The following is a 26,257-nucleotide window of genomic DNA, read 5'->3' on the forward strand; positions in this document are numbered from 1 at the left end:
CTTAGCATTGTTCATCAAGAAGCTAATACCCAACAGCAGGCAGGAAATGAGTACTGGTGCCTGGAGCAACTTTTTTTTTTTTTTTTAAATGAATCAGATGATTGGTAACCTGTTCTCATGGTGAGAAAAGTAGAGAAGGGAGGAAGTCTTAGCAAATAAAAAAGACATTTTTAAATTAAGTTTTTATCTTAATCCCCATATCTTTAACAGACTGTGCTATATGTCTTAGGTGTGCAACACAGTGAATCAACACTTCCAGAAATCTCCCAGCATTCACTGGGGCAAGCACCCTCCTTAATTCCTATCACCTGTTTCAGCCCACGTCCAACCCACCTCCCCTCTGGTCACCACCAGTTTGTTCTCTATAGTTAAGAATCTGTTTTAGATGTGTGGATGTGTCTCTCTCTCTTTTTTCCTTTGCTCACTTGTTGTTTCTTAAATTCCACATATGATTGAAATCATACGGTATTTGTCTCTCCCTGACTGACTTATAAGAGGGATACTTTGTTTTACGTATGCTTAACTGACTTTGGGGACAAAAATATAAATAGAAACATATTGGATCATGTTGTCAAAAAGGCCCTCTGAGTATTGTTATCCTGTCAGTGCAATGTCACCTATGACCGGCATACAAAATGTATGGTGTGATTATAGAGGACAACATCCATACCCTCAGAGGATCGCATGTGAACTGTGTAGGGGTGAAGATTGCGTGACATCTTCAGCTGGTTTTAAAAGGATTCAGGAAGGGGCGCCTGGGTGGCTCAGTGGGTTAAGCCGCTGCCTTCGGCTCAGGTCATGATCTCAGGGTCCTGAGATCGAGTCCCGCATTGGGCTCTCTGCTCAGCAGGGAGCCTGCTTCCCTCTCTCTCTCTGCCTGCCTCTCTGCCTACTTGTGATCTCTCTGTCAAGTAAATAAATAAGAAAACCTTAAAAAAAAAAAAGGATTCAGGAAAAAAGTATAGACATCTATCAATAAAGCAAATAGAGAAAGTGTTAATAATTACTGAATCTAAGTGCTGGGAATATGGCTGTTCATTGTATTTTTCTTAAAAGCTTTTGTTTTGTTTGGAATTTTTTATTATAAAAACATAGCTAATAATACATTATTTTGAGAAAAATGTTAATACAAGCAGTCTTTCACTTTCAGAGTGAATTTTCTTCCATCAGTTGATGAGCCTTATTTTCCCTTATGTCCAGTATATTTTTCATTGTGGTTTAGAATCTGGCCCTAAGATGTCCAATGTTTCTACTATAATTTAGTAAATAATAAACTTCCAGTAATGACATATCACACTTTATACAGCATTATATTATTATTATGGGCATTTAAGATGCTCTCCAGGCCATAAGCTCATATAGTAGGATCTGCTACAAAATGACTGGCATAGAACAATTTTGAGAAGTTCCCAATGGTTAAAATCAAAGCTTCAGAGCCTACAGTGGTCACAAAGAAAGCTGCTTCTACAAAACAGTCCTCATGTCATCGTCCCCTAATTCTGCAACAAATTTTTAGTTCCAGCACAGAAAGTAGTGCTATTTGGCCAAGAAGATGGTACTAAGCATAATATCCATATCTCCTGCTCCATTTGACTGTAATGCTGTTAGGATGCCCAGAGCATATCTTTTCCATTTCTGTTACTGCAAGGCTACATCTGTTTTCAATAGTACACAATTTCCGCTATGCTATTGACAGATAACAGATAAGATATGCCCTAGGAGACCACAGCCACTATCTGGAACCAGAAATTTTATTTGAAGGCCTGAACCTTCCAACGTCATTAGTCCATGACTATTTCACCAGCAAAAATAGAGCACTGTCTTCCCTTAATGGCAGACCTCAGTTTCATCTCTCCTTTTCTGTTCATACTTTGTTTTTTCATGATGAGGAGGATGCATGATGTTTGAAAGTACTTTAAAAATCATGTACTTTTTGTTCACAGAAAAGTTAATGATTAAAGCTCTCGATTTCCCTAAATAGTTTTATGAAGATTAGGTGGCCTCCATTTACTGAATAAATCTCCTTGCATTCTGCCTGGAAGGTGAATTCAGAGGATTTTTTATTTCTACTTAGAGAATGCAAAGAGAGTGATGCCTTGGGCCCAGGCAAGTAAGTACACGAAAAATGTTCAACATCATAAGCTGTTAGAGAAATGCACATTAAAATCCCAACGAGATATTGTGCCTGGTAGAATGGCTAAAATAAATAATGACAGTACCAAATGCTGGCAATGCAAGCAAAAGACCTGGATCATTCATACATTGTCGGTGGGACTATAAAATGGTTTAGCCACTTGGGAAAATAGTTTGGCAGTTTTTTTCTAAAACTAAAAACGGTCTTCTGACCCAGAAATTGTATCCTTGGGCATGTATCCCAGAGAAATGAAACTCCTTGTTATGCAGAAATTTATACTTCAGTGTTCATAGTTTTTATTCATAATGGACCCAAACTAGAAACTATGCAAAAGGTCCTTCAATAGGAGAGTATGGTACGTCCATATCATAGAATACGACTCAACAAACTATTGATATCGGCAACAGCATGGTTGAACTTCAAGGACATTGTACCGAGTGGGAAAAGCTAGTTTCAAAAAGATACATTACTGCCTGACCGCACTTATGTAACAATCATGAAATAACTTAAATGAATACCAGATCAGCAGTTAAGGATGAGGCAAGGGGGTGGGTAGAGATGTAAAGAGGTAGCACAAGGTCAGCTTGTGGTAATGATACAGTTAAGTTATCCTAATGCATCAGTGGTTACATGAAGCTACACATGTGATTAAATTGGGTCAGAGACATGCATACCATATACAATCACAAGGAAATGCACATGTAACTGGTGAAATCTAAATGAAATCTATAGATTGTACCATTGTTGGCTTCTTGGCTGTGATATTGAACTATAGTTAATGCGAGATGTTATCTCAGGGTGGGGGGGAGAGTAGTTAAGGGTGCATAAGACCTCCCTGCACATGTTTTTTTTTTTTTTTTTTTTTTTTGGCAACTATAATCAGTTGTGTTAATCTGTCATTATCTGTTAATCTATAATTGTTTCAGTATGGAAAGTTTTTTTTCTTTTGAGTGTTTCCTATTTGTTCCTGCCACCGAGAATTGTGACGAGGGTGAGCATTTAGCACAGTATCTCAGGCATGATTAGTGCTCAGCAAAAGTCAGCAGGGCTTTATATATGAACTCTGCTTTGCTACTTAATTGGAAGACTGTGTCTGAGGAGAGAGATTTAAATGAGAGTATAAGGTCCGCGAGAGCAAGGATTTGGACTGCTTGGGTCCCTGTTGTATCCCCATGCCTAGAACAGTTCAGCACGTATAAATAAGGTGCTCATTAAGTACGTGTTGGACTCTGAGGGATTTTGAAGATACCGCGAAGGAAGATATGTGGCAAATGGGGAAAAGGGGAATAACTTGGTCATATCCAGGACAGGACACAAATAAAAGAGCTAAAATGGCAACTTGCCAGGACTGCCTTCTGGATAGGAAAGATAAGTGAGCCGAGAAGATATTGAGGATAAATTTGAACTCCCATGTGACTCTCACTTCCCTTGATTGCATCAGTCTTAGGGGGAAAATTAGAGAATTTCACCGTCTTCATGTCAAGCCCATTGGTGAGACTCCTAGTCCTCACCATGCACTGTGCTTTTCCAGGGTGTTCAGGTATCTCATGGTCCATGCCCAGTGGACCTATTCCTTAATACCAAGTCCTCCACTTACTACCTGGCCTTGTTCCATTCAGTGCCTCCACCAGCTAAAAGAAATCACTACTGGGACGCCTGTGTGGCTCTGCCTTCGGCTCAGGTCATGATCCCAGGGTCCCAGGATTGAGTCCTATATCAGGCTCCTTGCTCAGCAGGAAGCCTGCTTCTCCCTCTGTGTTCCACTCTCCCTGCTTGTGCTCTCTCCCTCTTTCTCTGGCAAATAAATAAAATCTAAAAGAGATCACTACTACCGCACTCTGCTCTGCTATTAGTAGCACTGGTCAACCTGGATTGGACTACCAAAATGAAGACTGACTGTCTCAGGTTAAAGGACCCATGCAATAGTGACGAGGCACATGTTAGCTGATGAATTGTTAGCTGATGTCATTCTCTGTTAGTCAAAACAGTTTCTACTGACCCTGATCTTAGCCCCAACACTGGATCCATGGTCCTCAACTCTTTTCCCTCGCAGAATGAGTTTCCTGCCTAGTTAAGCATCCTCCTCCCTTGCAAAGCTCTAGACCCACCTCTTTGTAGCTGTCAATCAAGATATCAATGTTCAATATTCTGAAGATATCCATGTTCAAGAGGGTGGCAATCCCAGCCAAGCAAACAAAATGGCAAACACTGACAATCAGGAATAAGTGGAAAATGCCAGCTTTAAAATAGGAATTCAAAGAAGAGAAGTTTTATTGTTACCTTCCCATGAGAATGAGGAAATAGAAGCCTGGTCAGTGCATACATCTCAGGTACATGGAAGGAGAATGAGAAGAAACAGTGGGGTCATTAACAGTATCAAATGATAACAGAATAGTGGCACAGTTCCATGATGGGCTGAGAAGAAGCCATTTGTCTTCCAACTTTGCTATATTTGAGCATATGGGCTCATTAAACAATATATCTAATTTCACTTATTTATTTTTAAATATGCATCTAGCACCACTGTGCTAGGTACTATGAAATAGTATAAAATGGGGGGAAATGGCCTCTGCCCTCAGAAGGATGCTCAGTAATGGGAAAGAGAGAAATGAGACAAGTGATACAGAAGAATGAACTAGGGAGCAAATAGGGAGATATAGTGAGTGTGAATGGAATATGGATATAAACGAGCAGTGTCCCAAATGAATGCCATTGCTCTCCTGCCTCCATGACGTGAATGATCTTACTTCCCTCCTGGGCTCTCTTGAAACAGGAGAGCAGGTCAAGAAATGGAACCAATTCTCAATATCAGTACCTTTTCAACAGGAAATCTTATATACTTCATATTTGTATCCTTTATTGTTTTATCCAAAGTTTAATTACATTTTCATTTGTATTTTTAATAATTTAAGTTGGGTTTACACAATACACATTTGCTTCCTGGGAATTCCAAAATCAATGTCAGCAAATCTGGCATCTCTCCTTTTCTGTGCATGTGGAAATATCAGGCTGGTGCTGGTGTGGTGAAAGTGAAATTTCTTGGATCACAAGTTTAAAATGTAGTGGAGAATCAATGTTATATTAATGAGGTTACATTGTGTCTAGGAGATCATGAAAGTGAAAAGTTAAATATACCAAAATCATAAAGTTACATTCAAATTATAGTCTTTTGTTCTTCTTGGAGTTCAGAGTTCCTTTTCTTTATGTTCATTAAACAATGTATCTAATTTCACTTATTTATTTTTAAACATGCATCTAGCACCACTGTGCTAGGTACTATGGTACTGTGGATTAATGTGAAAGTTGTTTTACAAAGCTTGTTGCCATAATATGCCAAAACTTAAGCACACTTCCCATTTCATTACTTTCAAAATGTACTTCAAATATTTAGTGCCCTTTTCTCTATGGTGGGTTTATAATTCTATAGACAGAATCATGTACTTTGAATTCTTCATAGCTTTTGCCAGCTTCTCTTCAAATCAGAGTAGATGTTTAATATGTGATTAATAAATTAATCATAAAGTGGTTTACAAAAGTTATGGTTAGGCCACAGTTAATTCATCTAAGTATATCCTTAAATATAACACTTGATGTTAAGTGATCTAACTACAGTCCTTTCTGTCTACTTAATTTTACAGTAATAATATATCCTGGGATATGAGCTCCACAAGGACAGAGATTTTTTACAGTTTTGGTCACATATGTATCCCTAGAACCTAGAAAAATGCCTGGTATAGAGTAAGTGTCCGGTAAATATCGCCAAATAAGTATTATTAAATGGCTGAATTTTTCAATTCAAAATTTCCTATTCAGAGTTGCTCACTGATGCTTCAGACGCTGAGAGTGTGATTATTTAATTTTTTTTTGAACTGTTCTTTCCTTGAAACAAACAGCAGTAGTCCTTCAAGCGACATCAATAAATTGAAGACTGGGGACACCGTGTTTCTAAGCCAAGTAAATATAGACTAGTATGGTACATTCACGGTGATAAATGAGACCACAAGAGGGCCCCACTTTTCCCACCTACTGCTGAGCTATAAGCTCCTTCATACAAGTTAACCTGATATATGGGTAATCTAATTTGCAGAGTTACTTGAACCTATGCCCTTGTGAAGGTCATAAAAGTGCCTCCATGACCTTGAAGAGATAGAGCCAATGATGAAAATTCATGACGATTGTAAGTGAGTCTAAATAATAATGCTGGGAGAGCCAGAAAAAAATAACCCCTATTCTCTCTCTCTATTTTTTTTAAGATTTTATTTATTTGGCAGGCAGACATCACAAGTAGGCAGAGAGGCAGGGAGAGGGAAAAGCAAGCTCCCTGTTGAGCAGAGAACCCGATATGGGGCTTGATCCCAAGACCCTGAGATCATAACCTGAGTCAAAGGCAGAGGCTTAACACATTGAGCCACCCGGGTACCCCAATAACCTCTATTCTTGTTGCATTCCCAGGCATCATATTTTTGTACCAAACAAACACAAATAAAATCTGCCATTTTTGGTTCATATCACTCACTTAGCAATACCATTTTCTGGACTCCATTGGAAGTCAAAGCTCATGAATAGCTTTTAATGTATGTAAACTTTTTATTGTAATAGGAGTCTAGTGCCTCCAGCCTCCTTCTTTCCATGGGCCACTGCTAGGAAAATTCCACTTTCTCGTTTCTCTGACTCTTGGGCTCTGGAGCCCAGCTGTCTGACTTCATATCCCAACTCAGTCACTGACTAGCCTATGTGGCCTTGAAAAAACTATCCAACTTCCATCAACCTCAAGGTCTTTACGTATTAAAGGTGGCAGGAGCAGTTATAATACCAGTTTTCAGGGTTCAATGAGATATTCATATATAAAGTACCTAGCACATATTGAACTTTCAATAGATATTATCCATTATGACTAGAATCTGTTTGATTTGCAGCAAATCACTGTGGTTTGTCCAGCACCAGCATTTGTTGGCATTTTCTTTAAAACTCATGTCCTCTTAGACACTTTCCCTTCAAAGAAGCAAGGCAATCCAGACTTCATATGTGAGTGTACTTGGGATTCTTTGCTAGTCAAAGGAAATTTGTGTGACTACAGCCAGAATACCACCAGCAGATTGTGTTTGATTGGCATATTAAAATGGCTCATTAGCAATTGTGAGGATTGCTCAAGCAATACAACAAAGTATATTAACGACATCTGGATTTTGGGGTTGAGGGGAGATGAGAGATGACAGTGATAGTTGGGTTGTTAATTCTTAAATTACGTGAATTAACAGGAGCTTAGTATCCTGAGTACAGAAACAGGCTAAGGAATCTCCCGCTTCTAACCATTTATAAAATGAAAATTTCTGTTTTCTGTGTACCAGCATAATAAGTATTATTTTCTTGAAAAGAGAGAGAAGAGGGGTGCTTGGGTGGCGCAGTTGGTTAAGCGTCCAACTCTTGGTTTCCGCTTAGGTCGGGATCTCAGGGTTGTGGGATCGAGCCCCTTGTGGGGCTCCACACTTTGTGCAGACTCTGCTTAGATTCTCTCTCCTTCTCACCCTCTCCAACTCACTCACTCTCGTTGTCTCTCTCTGTCTCTCTCAAAAATAAAGAAATAAAACTTAAAAAAGAGAGAGAAGAAATTAGTCTATGTTTACTTAATGATTGACAGCAGCACATAAACAAGATAGATGATGGATGGATGGATGGACAGATAGATAAGGATAGATAGGATGCTAGGAGTCCCTGGGTGGTTCAGTTGGTTGTGTCCAACTCTTGCAGCCCAGGTCATAATCTTATGAGTCTTGAGATCCAGGCCCTGAGCTCAGCAGGGAGTCTGCTTAAAGATTCTCACACTCTGCCCAACCCCCATTCACACGCATTCACGTGAGCGCACTCTCTCAGATAATCTTTTTTTAAAAAGTACATTTAGAATATAGATGATAGACATTCACATTGTGTATGTGATACTTGCTCAGAATTTTTTGATAATGGTCTATGATCAATAAAGTTTGGAGACACTGATAATATGCAATTGTCAAGATTTCAGCTGGTCAGTTACAGTGCAATTCTGCATCTTGAAGTTACCCTGTCCCCATGGCCTTACTGGGAATTCCCAAATTGTACTTCTTAAAAATTTTAGAGTAGTTCACAACAGATGCCCCATCCCATTTGTCGTGAGCAGCTGCCCTCTCATGGGGTGAGCTTTCTTCAGGTTTTAACTGGGACCTTATTTCACTCTATCCAAACCATGATTCAGCAAATGTAAGAAGTGCTCATACTGGACATGTTCACAGATCATCTCTGCACAGTCTGGCTTCCTGGATTCCGAGTATCCTAGTTCATCATGTTACCTAATGAGCTCCAGCAGAAGTTGAATTCATCCTAAGCCTGTAGCCTTTCTGATCCAGATATTTCCCTTTTTCTTCTCACAAGTGACATTTTGATAAGTGAAAGTGTTGAGCAGAAACTTGCAGGGTTCCTGGGGTGGGGGAAGATGTCCTTTTCTGCCTTTTCTGAGTTTTCCAACCTCCAGAGCTTCCCTTTCACTTAATTTCTACCCTTTATTTCCATTCTAAATGTGTTTCTTTATTTTTTATTTTTTCAGTGCATTTCCTTTTTTTTTTAAGATTTTATTTATTTATCTGATATATAGGGAGAGAGAGAGAGCACAAATAGGCAGAGCAGCAGGCAGTGGGAGAGGGAAAAACAGTCTCCCCACTGAGCAGAGAGCCTGATGGGGAACTCGATCCTAGAACCCTGGTATCATGACCTGAGCCAAAGGCAGCCACTTAACCTACTGAGCCACCCAGGTCCTCCCCAGTGTGTTTCTTTAAAGCAGAGTTATGAAGTGGGTGTTCCTGCATCCTGGGCTGCCACCACCATCCTTCATTAATCTTTAAGATTCTCACTTTCTTCATGGGCAGAGACACTGGGATAATTACCCGGCAAGCAAGGGTTGAACTTACATCTCTTAGTATTTCTTTTTTTAGGAATTTATTAATCCTTCCCCCCTCAATGTCTTAGGGAGTCTGCTGAGACCAAAAAGAGAGGGAAACAGTGATGATTTCACATCTGATTAAGTGGTAAGATTTCTTTCCTTTTAGATTTCCAAGTTTGAGGCTTTTGTACCTTCTAATCTTCCCATGGACTTTGAGATTTATTCACCTTTTTCCAGGAGAGTTGTTTTGAAAGTTATTATTTGTTACAGCTAAGTGAATTGAATGAAAAGGGAGACATCATTTCATACTTCCTTGTTAACTTCTTAAACAAAAATCCATTCTTCTCCTCCACCCAACCTTTCTAAATTCCAAGACATCATAACAGTATCAGTTAAGTATTAGATTAACATTTCTAATCACTAGCATGTATGTTTTAGGTCACATTTATGACAAAATAAGGATACTTTTAAATTTGTTTTTATAGACTTTGTACTGTGCTTCTGGGTCCTCAGCACAATAAATTCTGGTGCATTTCGCAGATCTAGTGAGAGATTATGTAAGTCGTAGAAGTTGATGGATGTTCCTTGACTGTTGTGAGTAATTGCTTATCTCTGATGCTGTGCCACTGTCCAGTTATCTTCTGGATTATGACGTCTTCCCAGGGACCCATTTGATGATGTGATTTGCCGGTGGGCAGTTACTGGCCAGAGTGAAAAAAGGACTGTGTGGTCACCATAAGGCCACACTGTGTTGTATTTGCCTGATACTGATGTGTCTGAGGTTGAAGCAGGGGCCTGTATATGAGGTAAATTTCTGTGTAAAGTCAGATCACACACTTCGTGGTCACAGAAGTCATTACTCCACTGGTGGTTTCAGAGGTTAAAGGAAGAAAGACAGTGTAAGGGTTTATGAATGGTTGATAGTATTGAAAATGCTTTCTAAATGGGCTGTGTGTTTTTTAATGAGGGTGGGGTACTTTTGAAACACCTGGGAAATAGGTAGCAAAACTCCCATACAGAACTAGGGCTTCTACCAGGGAGAATAACAGGTACTAATGGCATCGTTCCAGTTGCTCAATTTCCCAAATATTTGCAGTGATTAGGGAGGAGGCCAGTTTAAGTTAAATAAAGGGTTGAATTACAGAATATTTTCTTTTAAGTAAAGGATGTATTCCTTATATCCCGGCCTCTTAGATGTCCTGCTTTCATGAATGAAGAGGAGAGTCTGTGTTGATACACCAGAGCCCCATCCTGGGACCCTTGGGGATGCATTTTATGAAATCTTTTAAATACTCTTCAAGAATTTCCATGCATGTTCCCAACTGGCTTAACAAATTTTAGCTGGCACAACCTTTCCACTAACCACCAGGAATTGGGCATTCAAATTAGTACAGCCCAAATGTGATATTTTGGTGGGTTTAAAATCAAGGGCATTTAAACACAAAACGTATAAGAAGAATGCCAAGATTAATCCTCAAAGTCCCATTAGACTTCTTTTTTTTTTTTTTTGAAAGATTTTATTTATTTATTGGGCAGAGGTAGCAAGAGAGGAAACACAATCAGGGAGAGGGAGAGGGAACAGCAGCTTCCTGGCGAGCAGGGAGCCTGATGTGGGTCTCGATCCCAGGACCCTGGGATTGTGACCTGAGCCGAAGGCAGGTGCTTAGCAACTGAGCCACCCAGGATCCCCTAGACTTCTTTTGAAGAAGTTGTCTTCTTTATATACAGTGGGTGAAAATGACCTTGCCACCTGTTCACAATATTAAGGCCAACCCCAAACGCAGATAGTTAGATAAATAATTTAGTGGTTAGAAATACTACAGGCTTATCAGCATCCACTATACACATCTGGATCTTTTCTTTTTTATTTTTACTAGTTACTTTCAGTGTAATTAAAACCCCTCTGAAGTTGAATTTCTGACATAGTCAGCATCGTGTCCCCTAGGACTGTGAAGCGCCTTCACCCCAGGGCCATTAAGGACTAAGCAAGGCTGAGTCCATTAAGCATGAGGAATTAGCAGTAGAAGCGGGTGAGCCCCCCAAAATGAGCAATTATCATCATACAGCACGCTTCTCACTTCTTTTACAACAGGGCTAGATAAAAGGAAAGTGGAGGGGTCTTCGTGGCCTCAGTTGCCATTTATGTATGTAACAAAACATACATGTGGTAGCCTGATATGTATTCGTGTCTGCAAGTTACACTTGAAAGAAAACTAATGATGTCAACTTCTGCTGACATTAAACAGTGGGAGATTTTGTAAAGCATTTCAGACGTTGCTCTGCACTCACTGTTTTCTTTGTAGAATCTATGTACAAGGCCTTTTCTCTCCACTTATTGTGTCTTAGGATCCATCTTTCTTATGAGAGAAAAAGGAAGTCAATAGGGCAGATCTTTTTTTCTCCCTGGCAGACCACAGGACAGGTTTGATATATTTTTCCCTCCTCAAATATTTTCTTTAAATATATATATTTTTAAATCCAGACTCGCAGCTGGTTACAGTTTTGCTCTCATAAAGACCACCCAGGCTCTTTCCTCCTTTTCATCCTTTTCCTGTGCTATCAATCCCAGCTCATAATTATTTGTCTTCCATTTAGCCACAAGGTGTAAATTTGCTAACTGAAAAGGCGTGCTCTGACAGTTCATCTCATTGTGTGTCCAAAGGCTGAGCTTGCTGCACCAGATAACTTCCCTGGGGGATTGTTCTGTAAAATGTGGGGCCATTTGTTGAGCTGTCTGATGTAGAAGAAGGGAAAATGAAAGGACCTGCCAGAGAAAAGTGGGATCATACAGTGCCTTCAGAGCAAAAAAGGGAAATCAAAGAACAATTTCAGGTCTACTTCAGTCTCCAAGCACGTTCCTGGGAACTCGGGAATCAGCGATATTTTCTTATTCATGTTTTTAGGGAAGTCACTGAGAGAGAGCCCCAAATCAGGGGAATGGTGAATTTAGAACGCTCAAGGGCTGTGCTCAGAAATTACCACCAGTGGAGGGGCGTCTGGGTGGTTCAGTCAGTTCAGCATTTGACTCTTGATCTCTGCTCAGGTCACGATCTCAGAGTGGTGAGATTCAGCCCCGTGTCAGGCTATACACTGGGCATGGAGCCTGCTTGGGAGTCTCTCCCTCTGCCCCTCCCCTCACCTATCTCCCTCTCTAAAAAAAAAATTACCACCAGTGCAGGATGCTTCTGTCTGGGCCTGAGACTTACAGGGTCTTCGAGGACCCATAAAAATGTTTGGAACCAGAAGAAAAAATATATGTTGATATTGTCTCAAAAATCTAAAAAAGGTATCCACAGGATTATTAAATGTTTAATTGAATGTCTACAAATATTTAATATCAACTTCATTAAGTATGAAATTTAGTCTTCTTAAAAGTTACATTATAGGGGCACCTGGGTGGCTCAGTGGGTTAAGCCGCTGCCTTCGGCTCAGGTCATGATCTCAGGGTCCTGGGATCGAGTCCCGCATCGGGCTCTCTGCTCAGCAGGGAGCCTGCTTCCCTCTCTCTCTCTCTGCCTGCCTCTCCATCTACTTGTGATTTCTCTCTGTCAAATAAATAAATAAAATCTTAAAAAAAAAAAAAAAAAAAAAAAAGAAAAAAAAAAAAAAAAAAAAAAAAGTTACATTATATGTGAAAACAAATTATGGATCCAGTTTCTCACATTCCAACATCTCAAGCATGCCAGTCATAATTAAACAAATTGCATGTAGCCAATAATTTGAAATACAAAATCATAAAAGGATTATAAGAATCTTTTCCATTTTTGTACATGGAAATGTATATTTTAGGTGGGATAGGGAAGCATCTTAACATTCTTATATAAAGACATGTGGTAAGACTGAGAAAGAGAGTCTAGGGTTCATGAAGGTTCTAAAACAGGTCCACACTGTGTACTCACCTCCATATGGGACTGATTATTCCTGAAGACTTGATGATCACCAAAGATGCTAATGGGGAGGACCAGAGGCTAGCCCAGGAGCAGGGTTGCAGTTTGTTCTTGCTGTATGCACCTGTAGTTGAGGTGTGGTGACAAAGATGGTGTGGTCTGAGCATGAGGAAGGTCACAAAGCACCTACACATCGTTAAAAAGATGGCAGGATGGTGTCCTGCTTCTGCTGAAGGAGGGCGCGTATTAAATTGACAAGGCAAAGCCAGCCGGTTGGATCATGTTGGTAGAACCCCTGTGTCCCTTTGTTGGAGTTGTGTTCTCTCCTAACAGATGACCAGGCCCTCAGGCACCTTGGTGTTTTAGTCAACCTTTCTCTACTTGACAGATATTTCCATTTTCAGAATGGAAACCTTGAGGTGGTAGAGGCAGAAAACGTGTGTTATCAGAATTCTGCGTGTGACGGTCTTAGTCTTTAATTCAGTGGCTTGACTTCTTCAGGCTTTATTTTATTCACTGTACATGGAGCAATGAATGTGGATTCCCTCCAAAATACTTGGAAAGCAATACTTCCTTGTAATTCCAATCCCCAGCAATAACGGCTAATAACAGTTCTGTATGATTCTTGCTGCATTTTTTTCCTTTACATATACTAAAGCATTGTTCATTTATTTTCCTCCATCAAATGACATGATAAATAAGATTTTACTTTTTTTCTACTTGAGCAGTATATCTTAGATATTTTTACATGTCTATACGTATGTACCTACCTCAGTAACTTTAATGACTGCATGGGATCCCATCGCATTGGATGGGCCATAATGGATTGAACTGCCCTCCATTGCTGGGCATTGGGGATGGCCATTCAACTTTGAGAGTTCAGGAGAATGGACCATGGGCCTAAACAAACTGTTATATATTGGCTAGCAGTCTACCACAGGCCCCCTGTGTTGGATCCTTCCTGTGCAGAAGCAGGAAGTACCCAATCTTTCCTTATACTGATGCTTGTTTTTAAATGTAAAACCGACATGGGACTTGTTGTTTATTTATTTCTTTGTCTTTTGTTTTTGCCTTTTTCTCTTCTGCAGTCATCTACGGCCAGGGACAAGGATGAGCAGGCTCTACCGGTAGGAAGCAGTAGCTTTGTCTACACCTGTTCATGTGCCTGTGGAGAGTATGGGACGGGGTGGGAGGAGGAGGACTCATGGGCTCAACAAACCATCTTCCCCCTTGGGATACTTAAATGGCTTAATCTCCTGGTATATATGCATACTCAGTCCTATTGGTGTCAACTGTATTCTGATATTCACTGATATTCAAATTATTTCTGGGACTAGATTTCAAAAAGTTTGAGTTCTCTCTTTCATTTGGCATAAACTTTTATGTGAGTTAAAAGAATGAAATATTTCCAGATTGCATCCCATGGGATGTTGAGCTGATATTTGGGGACAGTGTGGGATCTGATGCTTGATATCTATTTTTTGTATATCTGCATGCCCTTACTTTTTGGTTGGAAATTTCTTTTGGTTCCATCAAAAGAAATGTTGCACGAGACCTATATATTTAATAAATACATAATACCCTAAAGAATACCCAAATAGATGTAATCCTTTGCCAGTGAAGTTCTCCACAACGAAGTTCTTCCAGTTTCCTAGAATGAGCATAGTAACAGTGATTATGACAAATTATTAACAACAAACACATTTTCCAGTTCCTATCCAATTAACACATCACATTCTGTAATGTGAAAGATGGCGAAGAAATGACCTTCAGAGTTTTTGTGTTCAGCCAGCAGACAGTGGTTACATTTCAACTGAAGTTAAGTCTCTTAGCCTTGCCCCTAAGATATTTTGAACCTTAATTTTCTGGATCAAATATTACAACACATTAAAAAATGTTACAGATTTTTAAGACTGCAAAGGCTGGTAATAAAGATACCTCTGACCCCATCCATCTTCCTGTTGTGCTCAGAGCAAAGACTCAGGACGTTCACTGAGAGCCCATCAGATATGCCAGATCTGGTACTGGGCTAGGGATACAAACCAAATCTCTTGCTTTGAGGAACTCATGATCAGCTTCACAATCTCCTCTGACTCTTCTTCCATCAGAGTTGGGAGTATTTCCAAAGGCATATCAATGATAGTAAAATTACACTAAGAAAGTCAGATGTTTCCATGTATCTCACACTGACATTTTACCCATACCTCAAGTAACCATGGCTTTTCACCTTTGTCCCCAAATATGTAGACCACAATTGTTGATAAGTATTCAAAAAATAAGAGACCTCGGGGCATTGTCCAAGTTAGCCAAGTTAACCAGATTTCTTTAGTGTTATACTTGGTGGTCTAATATGTATCATAAAATGCTAAAGGTGGGTTGGTTTAGGATGTAGCACTTGCCAAATATATTCAATTGTGAAGTCTCTTGGGGGACCCTGCTTGGGAAGCCCCCTGGTGGGTCTTGACTGTGATGGCATATATTGAAAGCCCCATAAGTAGATAGTTGGGAGACTTCATGGGAAATCGTATTTTATTTTTACCTGGCCCCAGAAAAATTTCATGTTGAGATTTTGGATCAAAAGCTCAATAAGCAATTAATTCCTTCGCATTACCTTATCTCTCTCCCTCTTAAATCAGGCTGTCTGTAAACCTTGACTGCACAAAATCAACCGAAGGGGGAGAAAGCAGTTCCCAGTCAGGTTAAAAATCCATCAAATCCTGAGGGTTTAGGATGTCTTTTTTGTAGCTTATTTGCTTTTTGAAGATGCCATAAAAAGAGTTTGTTGGTATCCTTACTCTAGAAGTTCTTTCTTTCTCTCTTCCCTGTCAGTTTCACCTCCTTGGCCAAAGGGTCACACCAATAGTTTATGCAAAAGGAGCCCCCCTCCCTCCAGCTTGGAAGTCAGGAGGTTTTTCAGTAGATTCTTAATAGGAGTTTCTTTCCCTTTAGACTTTTAGTAGAGACCATAGGGCTTCATGAATTAGGACTGTGGTCTCCAAGGTAGAGATGGGGTACCACAGGAGATATGCAAGCTCTTCTTTTGAGGAGCAGGGAGAAAATATTAGCACCTCTATCATTTTCTTTCTCTATTATTCTTCATAATTTCTCCTTTTGCAAGGGTTTTTTCACAGATATGTTTACATTTGGGTAGTAGATATAAAGACAGACATAGATACATATATCCATACTGAAAAATTTTATAGATAGGGCGGCCAGTCTAAACATTTTAGAGACCATCCACTGGTTCAGATAACAGATTTTGAGGGAAGCAAACCTGAGATCCATTTCTCTATCCTCCATTTTTTGTCTCGTTTCACTTCTCTGGGACAGTGTACTCCGCTCTCTAAAGGGAATAATGACTGTATCTAGTTCAGAGGGCTCATTTTGAGACTGAGATAAACTAGTGAAGGTAAGACATTGTACATTGTATGCTAGTACATTGAATAGCATTCAGTAAATGCAAAAAAAAAAAATGGTAACAATGAATTCATTTAGGATATGAAAAAGCCATTCCTTGGCAGGATTTGAAATGTACTTTGAGCGTCTTTGGTACAATAGTGTGTCGTCATGTGACAGAAATCAGTGACTACCAGACTAAGTGAGGTCTTGTCTGTAATACACTCACCTATAGTCTTGGAGAGCTAACGGCACTTTTCTCTGGTTTCTCTGCTCAGGCTAAGCCCCGTCTCCAACGAGGTGGAAGTTCTGCCTCCCTCCACAACAGTCTCATGAGGAATAGCATTTTCCAGCTCATGATTCACACCCTTGACCCACTGGCTGAAGGTAAATGTCAGGCATGAGTTGGGGAGCTCTTGTTGGGGGGTGGGGGGAGAGGGGCGGAAGAGGATGTAAAAAAGGCTTCTTTTCAGAAAACATGTTTACGCTCCCGTCGTACAAGCCTGCCACTGTCCTCGTGGGGAGCATCTGCCAGAGGAAGCCCTGGGCCCTTGGCCTGCTTTATCTGCAGCAGCTCAGTTCACAATTGGAGAGTCTTGTACCAGGAGTGGGACCTAAGGTCTGGGTACTGATTCTGTCTTTTGTTGCTCCCAGCATAGAGTTTGTGAGGAGGCGGAGAAGACAAAAAGGTTTTTCTCCCTCCCAGCTGGAGGGACAGCTCTCTTTCTTCATCCCTCCCAAGTTCTAAAATGGCATTGTATTTGGAAATTAAATTGTGCATCTTTCAAAAAGAAATAAGAGAACTCTATGACTTAGGACCATGAATAATCTGGGGAATGATGCTCACTGTAGAACATTGATATTGTCCTGATTCTTTGGCAGTTGGAGGGTGGTGGGCGCATCTAAGGAGACTTCTCGAAGGTAATGGCTTAGGATCAGTCTCAAAAGGCCTGGTTCACCTTCTAGGGAAATCCTATAAAACATCACAAGGAATCCGGTATTATGCTCTGTTAAGTTTTACTGATTCACAATAAAGGCAGATCCGTCCTGTTTCTTAACTTGCAAAGCTGTCCTAAAATTTTAACTTTCTAGTAGGTGGATACCTTATGTGTCCAAAAAATATCAGAGTGAAGCTGCCAGCCAGGGGAGCAAGTGTAAGCTAGTGTGTTCTCCCTTCATCTCCGGACCTTTTAATTGGGCCTGACGTTACATGAGGGCCAACAGGAATCGTTGGAAGAGCATGGCCTGGGACACGTGGGATGAGATTGTCAAATCGTGTCACATATATCAGAGCTCTTGCCCAGTATAAAGCTTTGCTGAATAATTTCAAGGGTACGGGTCACTAGGAGAGTCAGATGAAGGAAAGAACATTTGGAGACCTCAAGAGTGGCTCCCCAGGTCCTATCTTCCCTCACTAAATACTCAACTCTCACCCAGAATAGTAGGTGAGGATCGTGGGGTCACCTATCACTGCACAGCATTTTGATTATGAAACATCTCCATTTTATATCCCAGAGAGTTGTACAGCTGACGTGATATTCTCCAAGGAGGCCTGCCTTATGGACCCTGAGTCCTGTTTACTAGAGGTAGTCTTTAGCCTAGATCATTACTCTTTACTCAGAGGCCCACTAGATGAGGGAACCATACCTGGTCACTAGCCTTCTTTCCATCCCCCTGGGTCATCCCACCAACACCAGCAGCCCAGAGAACAGAGTAAAGGGATGGCAGGCCAACTTCCTCCCAGCCACTAGTCAGCTGTGTGACTTCGGGACACTTAGAGTCTCTCTAGTACTTGGTTCCTTCATCTGTAGGAAGAGTTACCTTGGTCTAATGCTTTACAGTTGCCAAAGCATTTTCACACCTGTGAACTTACCGCTCCATAATTACTTCTCATAGTCAACGATGGATACTAATTGCATAAAATATCTACCACCCAAGTAGATCTCAAACAGATCTCCTCTCTGTGCCAGCTGTCGCTTCTGAGCCAGCCTCGACGCTTGCCGGCATTCCCGTGGGGCCTTCCTAACTGGTTTCCCACTGCCTCCTTGCCTCCTCCTCTGCATGTTTTTCACACGGCTCCCCAGGTAGTCCTCTTAAAAAGTCAATCAAATTATGTCACTCCTACTGCAGTGGCTTTCCCGTGGCTCTTGGAAGAATTGAGAAATTCTTCTCATGGTGCATATGATCTGCCTCTTTCTCCACATTGAGTTTGATTCGCTTTGCCTTAGCCACAGAGACCTTTCTGTCTTCAGACAGGTACTTCTTTCCTGCCCCAGGGTCTTTCTTTGCATGAGCTCTTACCCAGAATCCTTTTCGTTCTCCCACCCTCTTCTTCTTCCCCTGCCCGTATTTCAGGAGGCTGCCTACAAGACACTCCCCAACCACCCGGTATAAATCAGGGCCCCAATCCTCATCTCTGAGTCCCCTTTGTCCTTCTTGCTCTCATTCTATTTTGTGTGATTATTTGTTTATTGCCTCTCTCCTTGAGGGTGTAGTAAATTTCTAGAGAACTCTGTTTTATTCATTAGTTTCCCCTAAACTCTAGCAGAGTACCCAGCACAGAGTAGCTGCTTAAAAGAAAGATTAAGCGGCATGGCCCACGTCAGGCTTTTGACCTGATAGTCACAGAATTTCAAAGCCCTCTAAAGCCCCACAAATTGTATCTTGGTTGTTTTGAGCCGCCATCTTTTCCACTCCATCACCCTGAAGGGCCATATGAGAGAAGAAAAGAACCATTGTATCTGCCCCAATGTGATTATGAGTAGGCAACTGAGTACATTTATTTTTCGCAAGGCCACATTAGGAAGTAATTAAAAGGACAGACTCCAGACCCCACGTCACTGGGTCTAGATCTCAGCTCTGCATTTACTACTGTGTGACCTTGGACAAGTTACCTAAGCTCTCTGTACTTTAGTTTCCTCCTCTGTAAAATCAGGATGCCTACTTCATAAGGTTGTCATAAGGATTAAAGGAGTGAATATACAGAGAGCATTTAACACACTCTCCGTAGTAGATCATAAGTACGATCTGCTACAGGTTTGGAATTATTCTGTTTCATTATTTTGAAAAATGATGCATCATATGATTTTTTTTTAGATTTTATTTATTTATTCATTTAAGAGATAGAGAGACAAAGAGCACAAGTCAGGGGAAGAGCAGAGGGAGAGGGAGAAGCAGACTCCCAGCTGAGTACAGAGCCCAACACAATACTGCATCTCACTACCCTGAGATCATGCCCTGAGCCAAAATCCAGAGTCGGCTGCTTAACCAACTGAGCCGCCCCGGCACCCCTGATTCTTTTTAATGTAAAATATTCAAAAGTCTATGATTTAAAAAAAAAAAATCTCCCTCCTCCATCAACCTCTCAATTTTTTCCAGCCCTCCCCCCAGTTCTCCCCAGAAAAAACTGCACAGTGACCCATTCTGGGGGCTCATTCCAGAGATATCCTGTGTTTCTACAACTGCGGGCGTGCGTGCATGCACACACGTGTGTCCTCACCCCCAGGTCCCCCAAATCTAAATTTCTCTGGTGTTTGTCTGGGAGAGTTCAGATCTGGGTAGGGCTTGTTTTCATTCTTCCTCTTTGGTTGGGGAGGTTATGCTTTGTTTCTGTGAGATAAGAAAGAGTGAATCTGGGTTTGTCTCCGAGTCAGGCCATCAGTGATTTTCCGAAACACCTGGCCCTTGTGGGGCCGTGTGCAATTAAAGTGTTTGTTCCTGCTGTAGCAAGATGTGCCTTCCAAATCCAGCGCCTGCTTTCAAGGTGAAACCTCTCCCTGAAAGACGGGGAGCGCTCTGGTGGTGTGAATCCGAGAGAATGAGGAAAGCCATAATCAGTTCTGGACTTGGGTGATTAGAAAATATGGAAAGCACTTCAATGCTCTAAAATTGCTCCATAGCATGCGGCCAAGAAAACAGATTGCTTTGGTATTTTTCCCCCAAAATTCACAATCATTTTCCGTTCCAAGAACAGCCCAGAAAAATTAACCCACGGCTCTCAGAAATAGTCATCTCTCTTTTCGTTTGCATCTACTCGCTTGAATTCACACGTCCTTGTGCCAAACTGTCACCTTTTAATGATATAGAGCCTGCTGGTTACATCAGTGGACGGCTTGAACGCGTCTGAGGCTTCCCCGTTACACCGAAAGAGGCCCCTTGAGGCTCCTGGCATCCACCTCGGTGGGCACTGGTGTCTGGGTCACAGAGTCAGTGTTCAAAAAGGCAAGTTTTCAGCTTCCTCGGGGACCGTCATCCAGGACCAATGGCTTATGAAAAGACCTTTGTCCCTTGGTCTCATTGGTGCCTCTCTCAGGTTTGTGTCTTCCGTGATCCAGTGACTGAGCTGTTGTCTTAGCTGGCACTCCGTATATCTGAGCCTGAGTCACAGATCCAGCAGTTACATATCTATTGTTATGTGTCTATCAGAGCACCCAGGATGCAGGTGGCTTAAAGGGCCTCTGTATTATTATTGCTCATGATTTCCTGAATCAGGAAACTGGGCAGGGATTGGCAGGGTGATTCTTCTGTTCCCTGTGGAACAGTATCCATGGAGGTCATTTGGTGTTATTCAACTAGTAGATGAGCTGGTTAGAAGGTTAAAAAGGGCCTCACACTCACATCTGGCACTTTTTTCCTTAAGATTTTATTTATTTATTTGAGAGAGACAGAGAGCGCAAGAAAGAGAGAGCGCGAGCAGGGGGAGGGCCGGAGGGAGAGGAAGGAGCAGACTCCTCACTGAGCAGGGAGCCCGACCTGGGGCTCAATCCCAGGACCCAGGGATCATGACCTGAGCCGAAGGCAGAAGTTTAACCAACTGAGCTACTCAGGCACTCCACACCTGGCACCTTTGAAGGCACAGCTGGAAAGCTGGGCTCAGCTGTACCCCCCGACTCTCCATGTTGTCTCAGGGCTTTTCCACATGGTTGGACACAGTGGCTCAGGGTTCCACGAGCACATCTTCCAAGAGGCCCAGGGATAAGCAGCAAGGATTTCAGGGACCCGGCCTGGGAAGTCCCCAAATGTCATTTCTGCATGCTACCAATCAAGCAGTCACAGAGGCCAGCCCAGACTCTAGAACAGGACAAGGAGACTCTATCTCTCAATGGAAAGACACCCAAGAATTTGAAACCTTTGATCAAATCCAGTCTGTTTCAAGGACACATCTCACTGACCACGGATTGATTTGTGTGTTGACTGGTGTGCTCTAGTCAAACCAAACTGTGGGGAAGGGACAAAGCCACCATCAGCCTGCTTTGGATGAAGGTTTAGTTCAAAACAAGATGGAACCGTTCCCTTCCAAGGGCCACAAAATGAACAGGATATTGTTCATGAAAGAAAAGAATCTGCTTATAGCTGACATAAATGGTTGGAATAAGGAATTTGTTTCTTTCATAAGAAAGCCCTAGAAAGCTGACATTATCATATTGGTGGGGGTGGGGAGTGTCACAGAATGGCTGTCTGAATTGATCTTTCTAATACCATCAGTGTCTCATATTGATTTTCACATTTTCTCGAAACAAGCCGTTATATTTACCCAGATATACATCTTTATGAATCTAAGAGGATGCTGGCTGTAGGACTTTGGGATTGGATAGCTTCTCCTATCCATTTGTCTAAATGATAATGCCACTAACTAATATTTGCCAAGTGCTTACCACGAGCTGGGCCCTCCGTGGAGCGGTCTACCTAAGCCATCTCCTGTAACCCTGACATTAGCCCTGCTCTGTCATTTGGAGAAGGACACTGAAGCGTAAAGAGGCTGCCTCCTGCCTCCCCAGGCGATACAGGCAGCCAATGGTAGGGCCACAGTTTGAACTACATCTGCCTGACTCAAAGTCTGTGTGTATGCTTCTTGGGTTACTGTGCTGCCTCGTGTAATGTCATGTCTGACTCAGCATTCCCTGATGTCATGATGTAGACCCCAGCCTAAACAGCAGGCCCTCTGACCCATCCCTGGACCAGTCACACACTTGGTTCATAAGATGTGAATTTCCCATGCACACGCCTGTGCAGCAAGGCCAGTCTTGGCCATGGCTCCTCCCATCACAGCCCCACGCCTTGAGAGCCAGCCACTCTTGGGGGCTGGCTTGCTCTCCTCCCTCAGCTGCTGCCCAAGTTCATGAGTTACTGTTGATCTCCCTGACCAGGACAATATACGTACTACCCTACCCAGGAAAAGGTACCTGTAGCTAGGTCTGCAACTGCAGGGGAGCCCAATGAGTGGGTGACGGAATGGGGAGACGGATGTGAGGACAAGGCACGTGGAACACCATTAGAGTCTGGTGATGTAGCAATGAGGTCAGCCTGTGGTCCAACAGTCAGACTGCCTGGGTTTGAAACCTGGCTAAGCCTCTTGCTCTGAGACCCCAAGGCAGCTTCTCACCCTCATTGGGCCTCCGTTTTCCCACTTCTAAAATGGGATAATGATAGCACCATCAGCACAAGTTTCTGATTTGTATTCCTCCACCTTTCAGGACTTTGGTTTCTTCACCTGTAAGAGAGAATGATGGTTCCACTCTCAATACAGGAGTGACCCCAAATCATTACATCAGTGTTCATTAAGTGTTAGCGGTGACTTTCCAGTTAAAAGTGTGTTCCGTGTCATGTAATAGAATCCAGCTGCAGTGGCTTAATATAAGAGGTTTCTCTAAGGCTTTTTTTTTTTTTTTTGGAGAAGTCTTCGGTCTACAACACTATTTGAGAGGAAGGAAAAAGATTTCCCGTAGACCACTTACCCGACACACACATGAACATCCTCCCTCATTATCAACAGGATGACACATTTGCTACCGAGGGTGAACCTCACAATCCCCCCAAAGTCCTTAGTTCACCTTGCGGTTCCTTCCTGGTGCTGTAGATTCTAAGGGTTTAAGCAAATGTATTATGACATATATCCATCATTATAATATCAAACAGAGTATTTTCTTGCCCTAAAAACTGTCTGTGCTTTGCCTGTTCATGCTTCTCATGCACACATGCACACATGCACACACACACACACACACACACACACACGGCAACTGCTGGTCTTTTTACTGTCTCCATAGTTCTTGCCTTTTCTAGAATGTCACAGAGTTCGAATCGTACAGTATATTCTAGACTTTCCAGGTTGGCCTTAATAACTTTTTAGGGTTTCATTTCTCCGATTTAACCAGAAGCAGTCCGAGCTGGCCTCACAGCTCTCCTCCACCCAGAGCTTGTTTCTCTCCTCCTCATCCTCAGAGGAAGGCAGCTGCTCCCCTCCAATGCCCGCCCCCCATCTATATTCTGGGAAGAAGACTGTGCAGTTGTCTTTTTTTAATCAGAAAAACCTGAGTATCCCCAGAAGCAGACTTTCACTTCTGTAACACAGGTCACTACAGACCTGTGTGACTACCCGACTTACAAAGAAGCCTCCCCCAACATGGAACTCCATGTAGATCCCAGGGAAGGTCAAATGTGTTCCCCATCTTCTTCCTTTCCCTGGTAACCTTAATCCGGTCTTCTTGGGTCCCTGATTTACAGAGAGGAGAGGTGACCTTTCCTTTCTTTCTCCCTTTTAAAGGGCTCTCTGTTGACCCACAAGTCCAACTTTTGTCCAGTGGCCCTGGATCCTTCTCCAGTAAAGGCATGCCCCCAAACCCACCATCTAAGAAGCCCGGGTTTCCTAAAGCCGAAGTGAGATCACTCCCCACCTCTGCTCACCCATCTCACCAACGGCAAAAGCTCTAGTGCATGCCATGACCCTAAGCCCCCTGGACCCTGGCCTCCCTCCCTTCAGATCAGCCTTCCCCTGTCACTTGACCAGAGAGGCCTTATTCAGTCAGCCTTTGAAAAGTAGCAACACCAAAACAATGGTGATAAATCAGTTTGGGATCTTCCTTGACCCACTTTATTATTTCTCTGTACCACTCACTACCATGAATGTGTTTATTTGTTCTTTGCTGCCTATCTCTCCCTGGTATCGCAGATAGGGCAGGACATGGGGCCCAGCACACATATGGACCCCACTGTATAATTGTTGAATGCATTAAATGATGGCTTGCCTTTATGGTTTTCCTGCTGGAGGGCTCTATGTCTATAGCCGTATAGACTGTCTTAGCTCATGTCCTGTCAAAGGGCTCTCTTCTGTCGTGACTGACAAAGTCCTCGTCACTTGAGATGTCTCTGCGATAGTGAAGAGCAGTCATTTGTGCCACCTGCCTCTCACATGACACGGACGTGAGGTAGCTGCTCAGTCAGTATTTGCTGCGTGATGGAATAAATCTCCCTCTGGTTCTGCTGGAATTGCTGCAGCGGGAAATGTTCGCTGTCTGTCTCTCGCCTTCTTGGTGAGATCTCCTGTCCCCTTCTTCTGCTTTTCTTTCCCAGGTCTTGGTTCTCCGGTTTTGCTTCCTCTTCTTCCTCTTAACCTACCTTTGGTTCTTTTACTAATTGCATTCGAGGGACCTAATTTTATAGAGTCACAGAATTAACCATCACTCTGAAATCCTAAAAATTTTATTGGCTGAGTCTTTGATTCATTTTACCGCATCAAACACCTATAAAATAGCATCTACCCCATCACTGCATGTGAAATTGTGTGTGAGACGGAAATCCCAAAAGAAGAAGTTCCTCATTCAATCTCCATGGGTTCTAGGATCACCTTCTACAAGTCCAGTAATTTCTTCTTCCTTGTGGAACTTTAAAATTTGATTTACATTTTTTTGTCACAAAAACAGTTTTATTATTAATGGCTGAATCTAACAAAGGAGCGCACCTGATACCTTGGCAGTACCAAAGAAAGAATACTTGTCCCGTGGACTGTCATGGAGAGGAAGGATGATTTCACTGTGGGGCCTGAGGCAGTTTAGAGCAGCAGGTCCCCATGCCTGCTCTGCCATTCCCTTCAGGCTGTTTTTCATGACAAAAATCTTCAGAATCCCATAATGAGATGTCTGACCATGACACTGTGCTCCTACCTACCTTATTTGCTGTTAGAAAGACAGACAAATTTTCCCCATTATAAATTCACTTCACGTTACCAGAACCAGCCAACCTATTCACCTTACATCCATTCAGACCGGTTCAGGGAGCGTCCTGGGAGATTGGCTGCTGCCTTCCTGAAGGACAGTTTTGCTCCTTCCTTCCCCCCTCCAGTAGCCTTTGTGACAGCCCTGTGCCATCTGTCCCATGCTTTATCAGTCTGGCTCAGGCAGTGGGAGGTGAGCAGGCAGGTTTGGTGACCTGAATTCCAGGACATCTCAATTGTAAAAGCCTCACAAATGAGTAGCAAATACTATTTTTTTTTCACCATCTTCCTGCATGGTTTTCAAACTTATTTAAAAAAAAAAAATTAGCAGTAGAAACTTTGCTCAAAAGAATTCCCACAGGGGAGAGTAAAAAAAAAAAAGATGTTTTGAACTGTCAGAACTGCTAAGGGTTCACTCAGGTCAAATCCTTCAGCAATGTGCCTGATTCAATAGCCTTCCTCTAGATGAGTGAAAATCAACATAAAAGCAATAAAGACAGCACCTATAAAATGCAACAAAACCATCAAGTACCCAGCATTAACCCAAAAGAAATGTTTAAGAACTTAATAGCAAAAACAATAAGTAATCGTTTCTGAAGAACATAGAAAACCCAAATAAATGTTGACCTATTATAAAGATATGAGTTCTCCCCAAATTAAACTCTAAATGTGACCCAACCTTAATTGAAATCCTGGGGCGCCTGGGTGGCTCAGTGGGTTAAGCCGCTGCCTTCGGCTCAGGTCATGATCTCAGGGTCCTGGGATCGAGTCCCGCATCGGGCTCTCTGCTCAGCAGGGAGTCTGCTTCCCTCTCTCTCTCTCTGCCTGCCTCTCCGACTACTTGTGATTTCTCTCTGTCAAATAAATAAATAAAATCTTTAAAAAAAAAAAAAAAGAAAAGAAATCCTGAAAAAGATAGTTCACGGGACTTCATCACTTGGCTT

At 42.1% G+C, this 26,257-nt stretch overlaps 1 protein-coding gene across 2 annotated transcripts in view; it reads left to right on the forward strand.

The window, feature by feature from the left end:
• Window positions 1-26,257, forward strand: part of SLC24A2 (solute carrier family 24 member 2) — a 248,718-nt gene that overhangs the window by 133,810 nt on the left and 88,651 nt on the right. For both annotated transcript variants that reach the window (XM_032308954.1, XM_032308955.1), the window contains exons 3-4: window positions 14,017-14,055; window positions 16,603-16,711. In XM_032308954.1, coding sequence (XP_032164845.1) covers window positions 14,017-14,055; window positions 16,603-16,711 — 148 coding nt within the window. The remainder of the gene's footprint in view (window positions 1-14,016; window positions 14,056-16,602; window positions 16,712-26,257) is intronic.

This window comes from Mustela erminea, chromosome 12 (assembly GCF_009829155.1).
Source record: "Mustela erminea isolate mMusErm1 chromosome 12, mMusErm1.Pri, whole genome shotgun sequence".
NCBI lineage: Eukaryota > Metazoa > Chordata > Mammalia > Carnivora > Mustelidae > Mustela > Mustela erminea.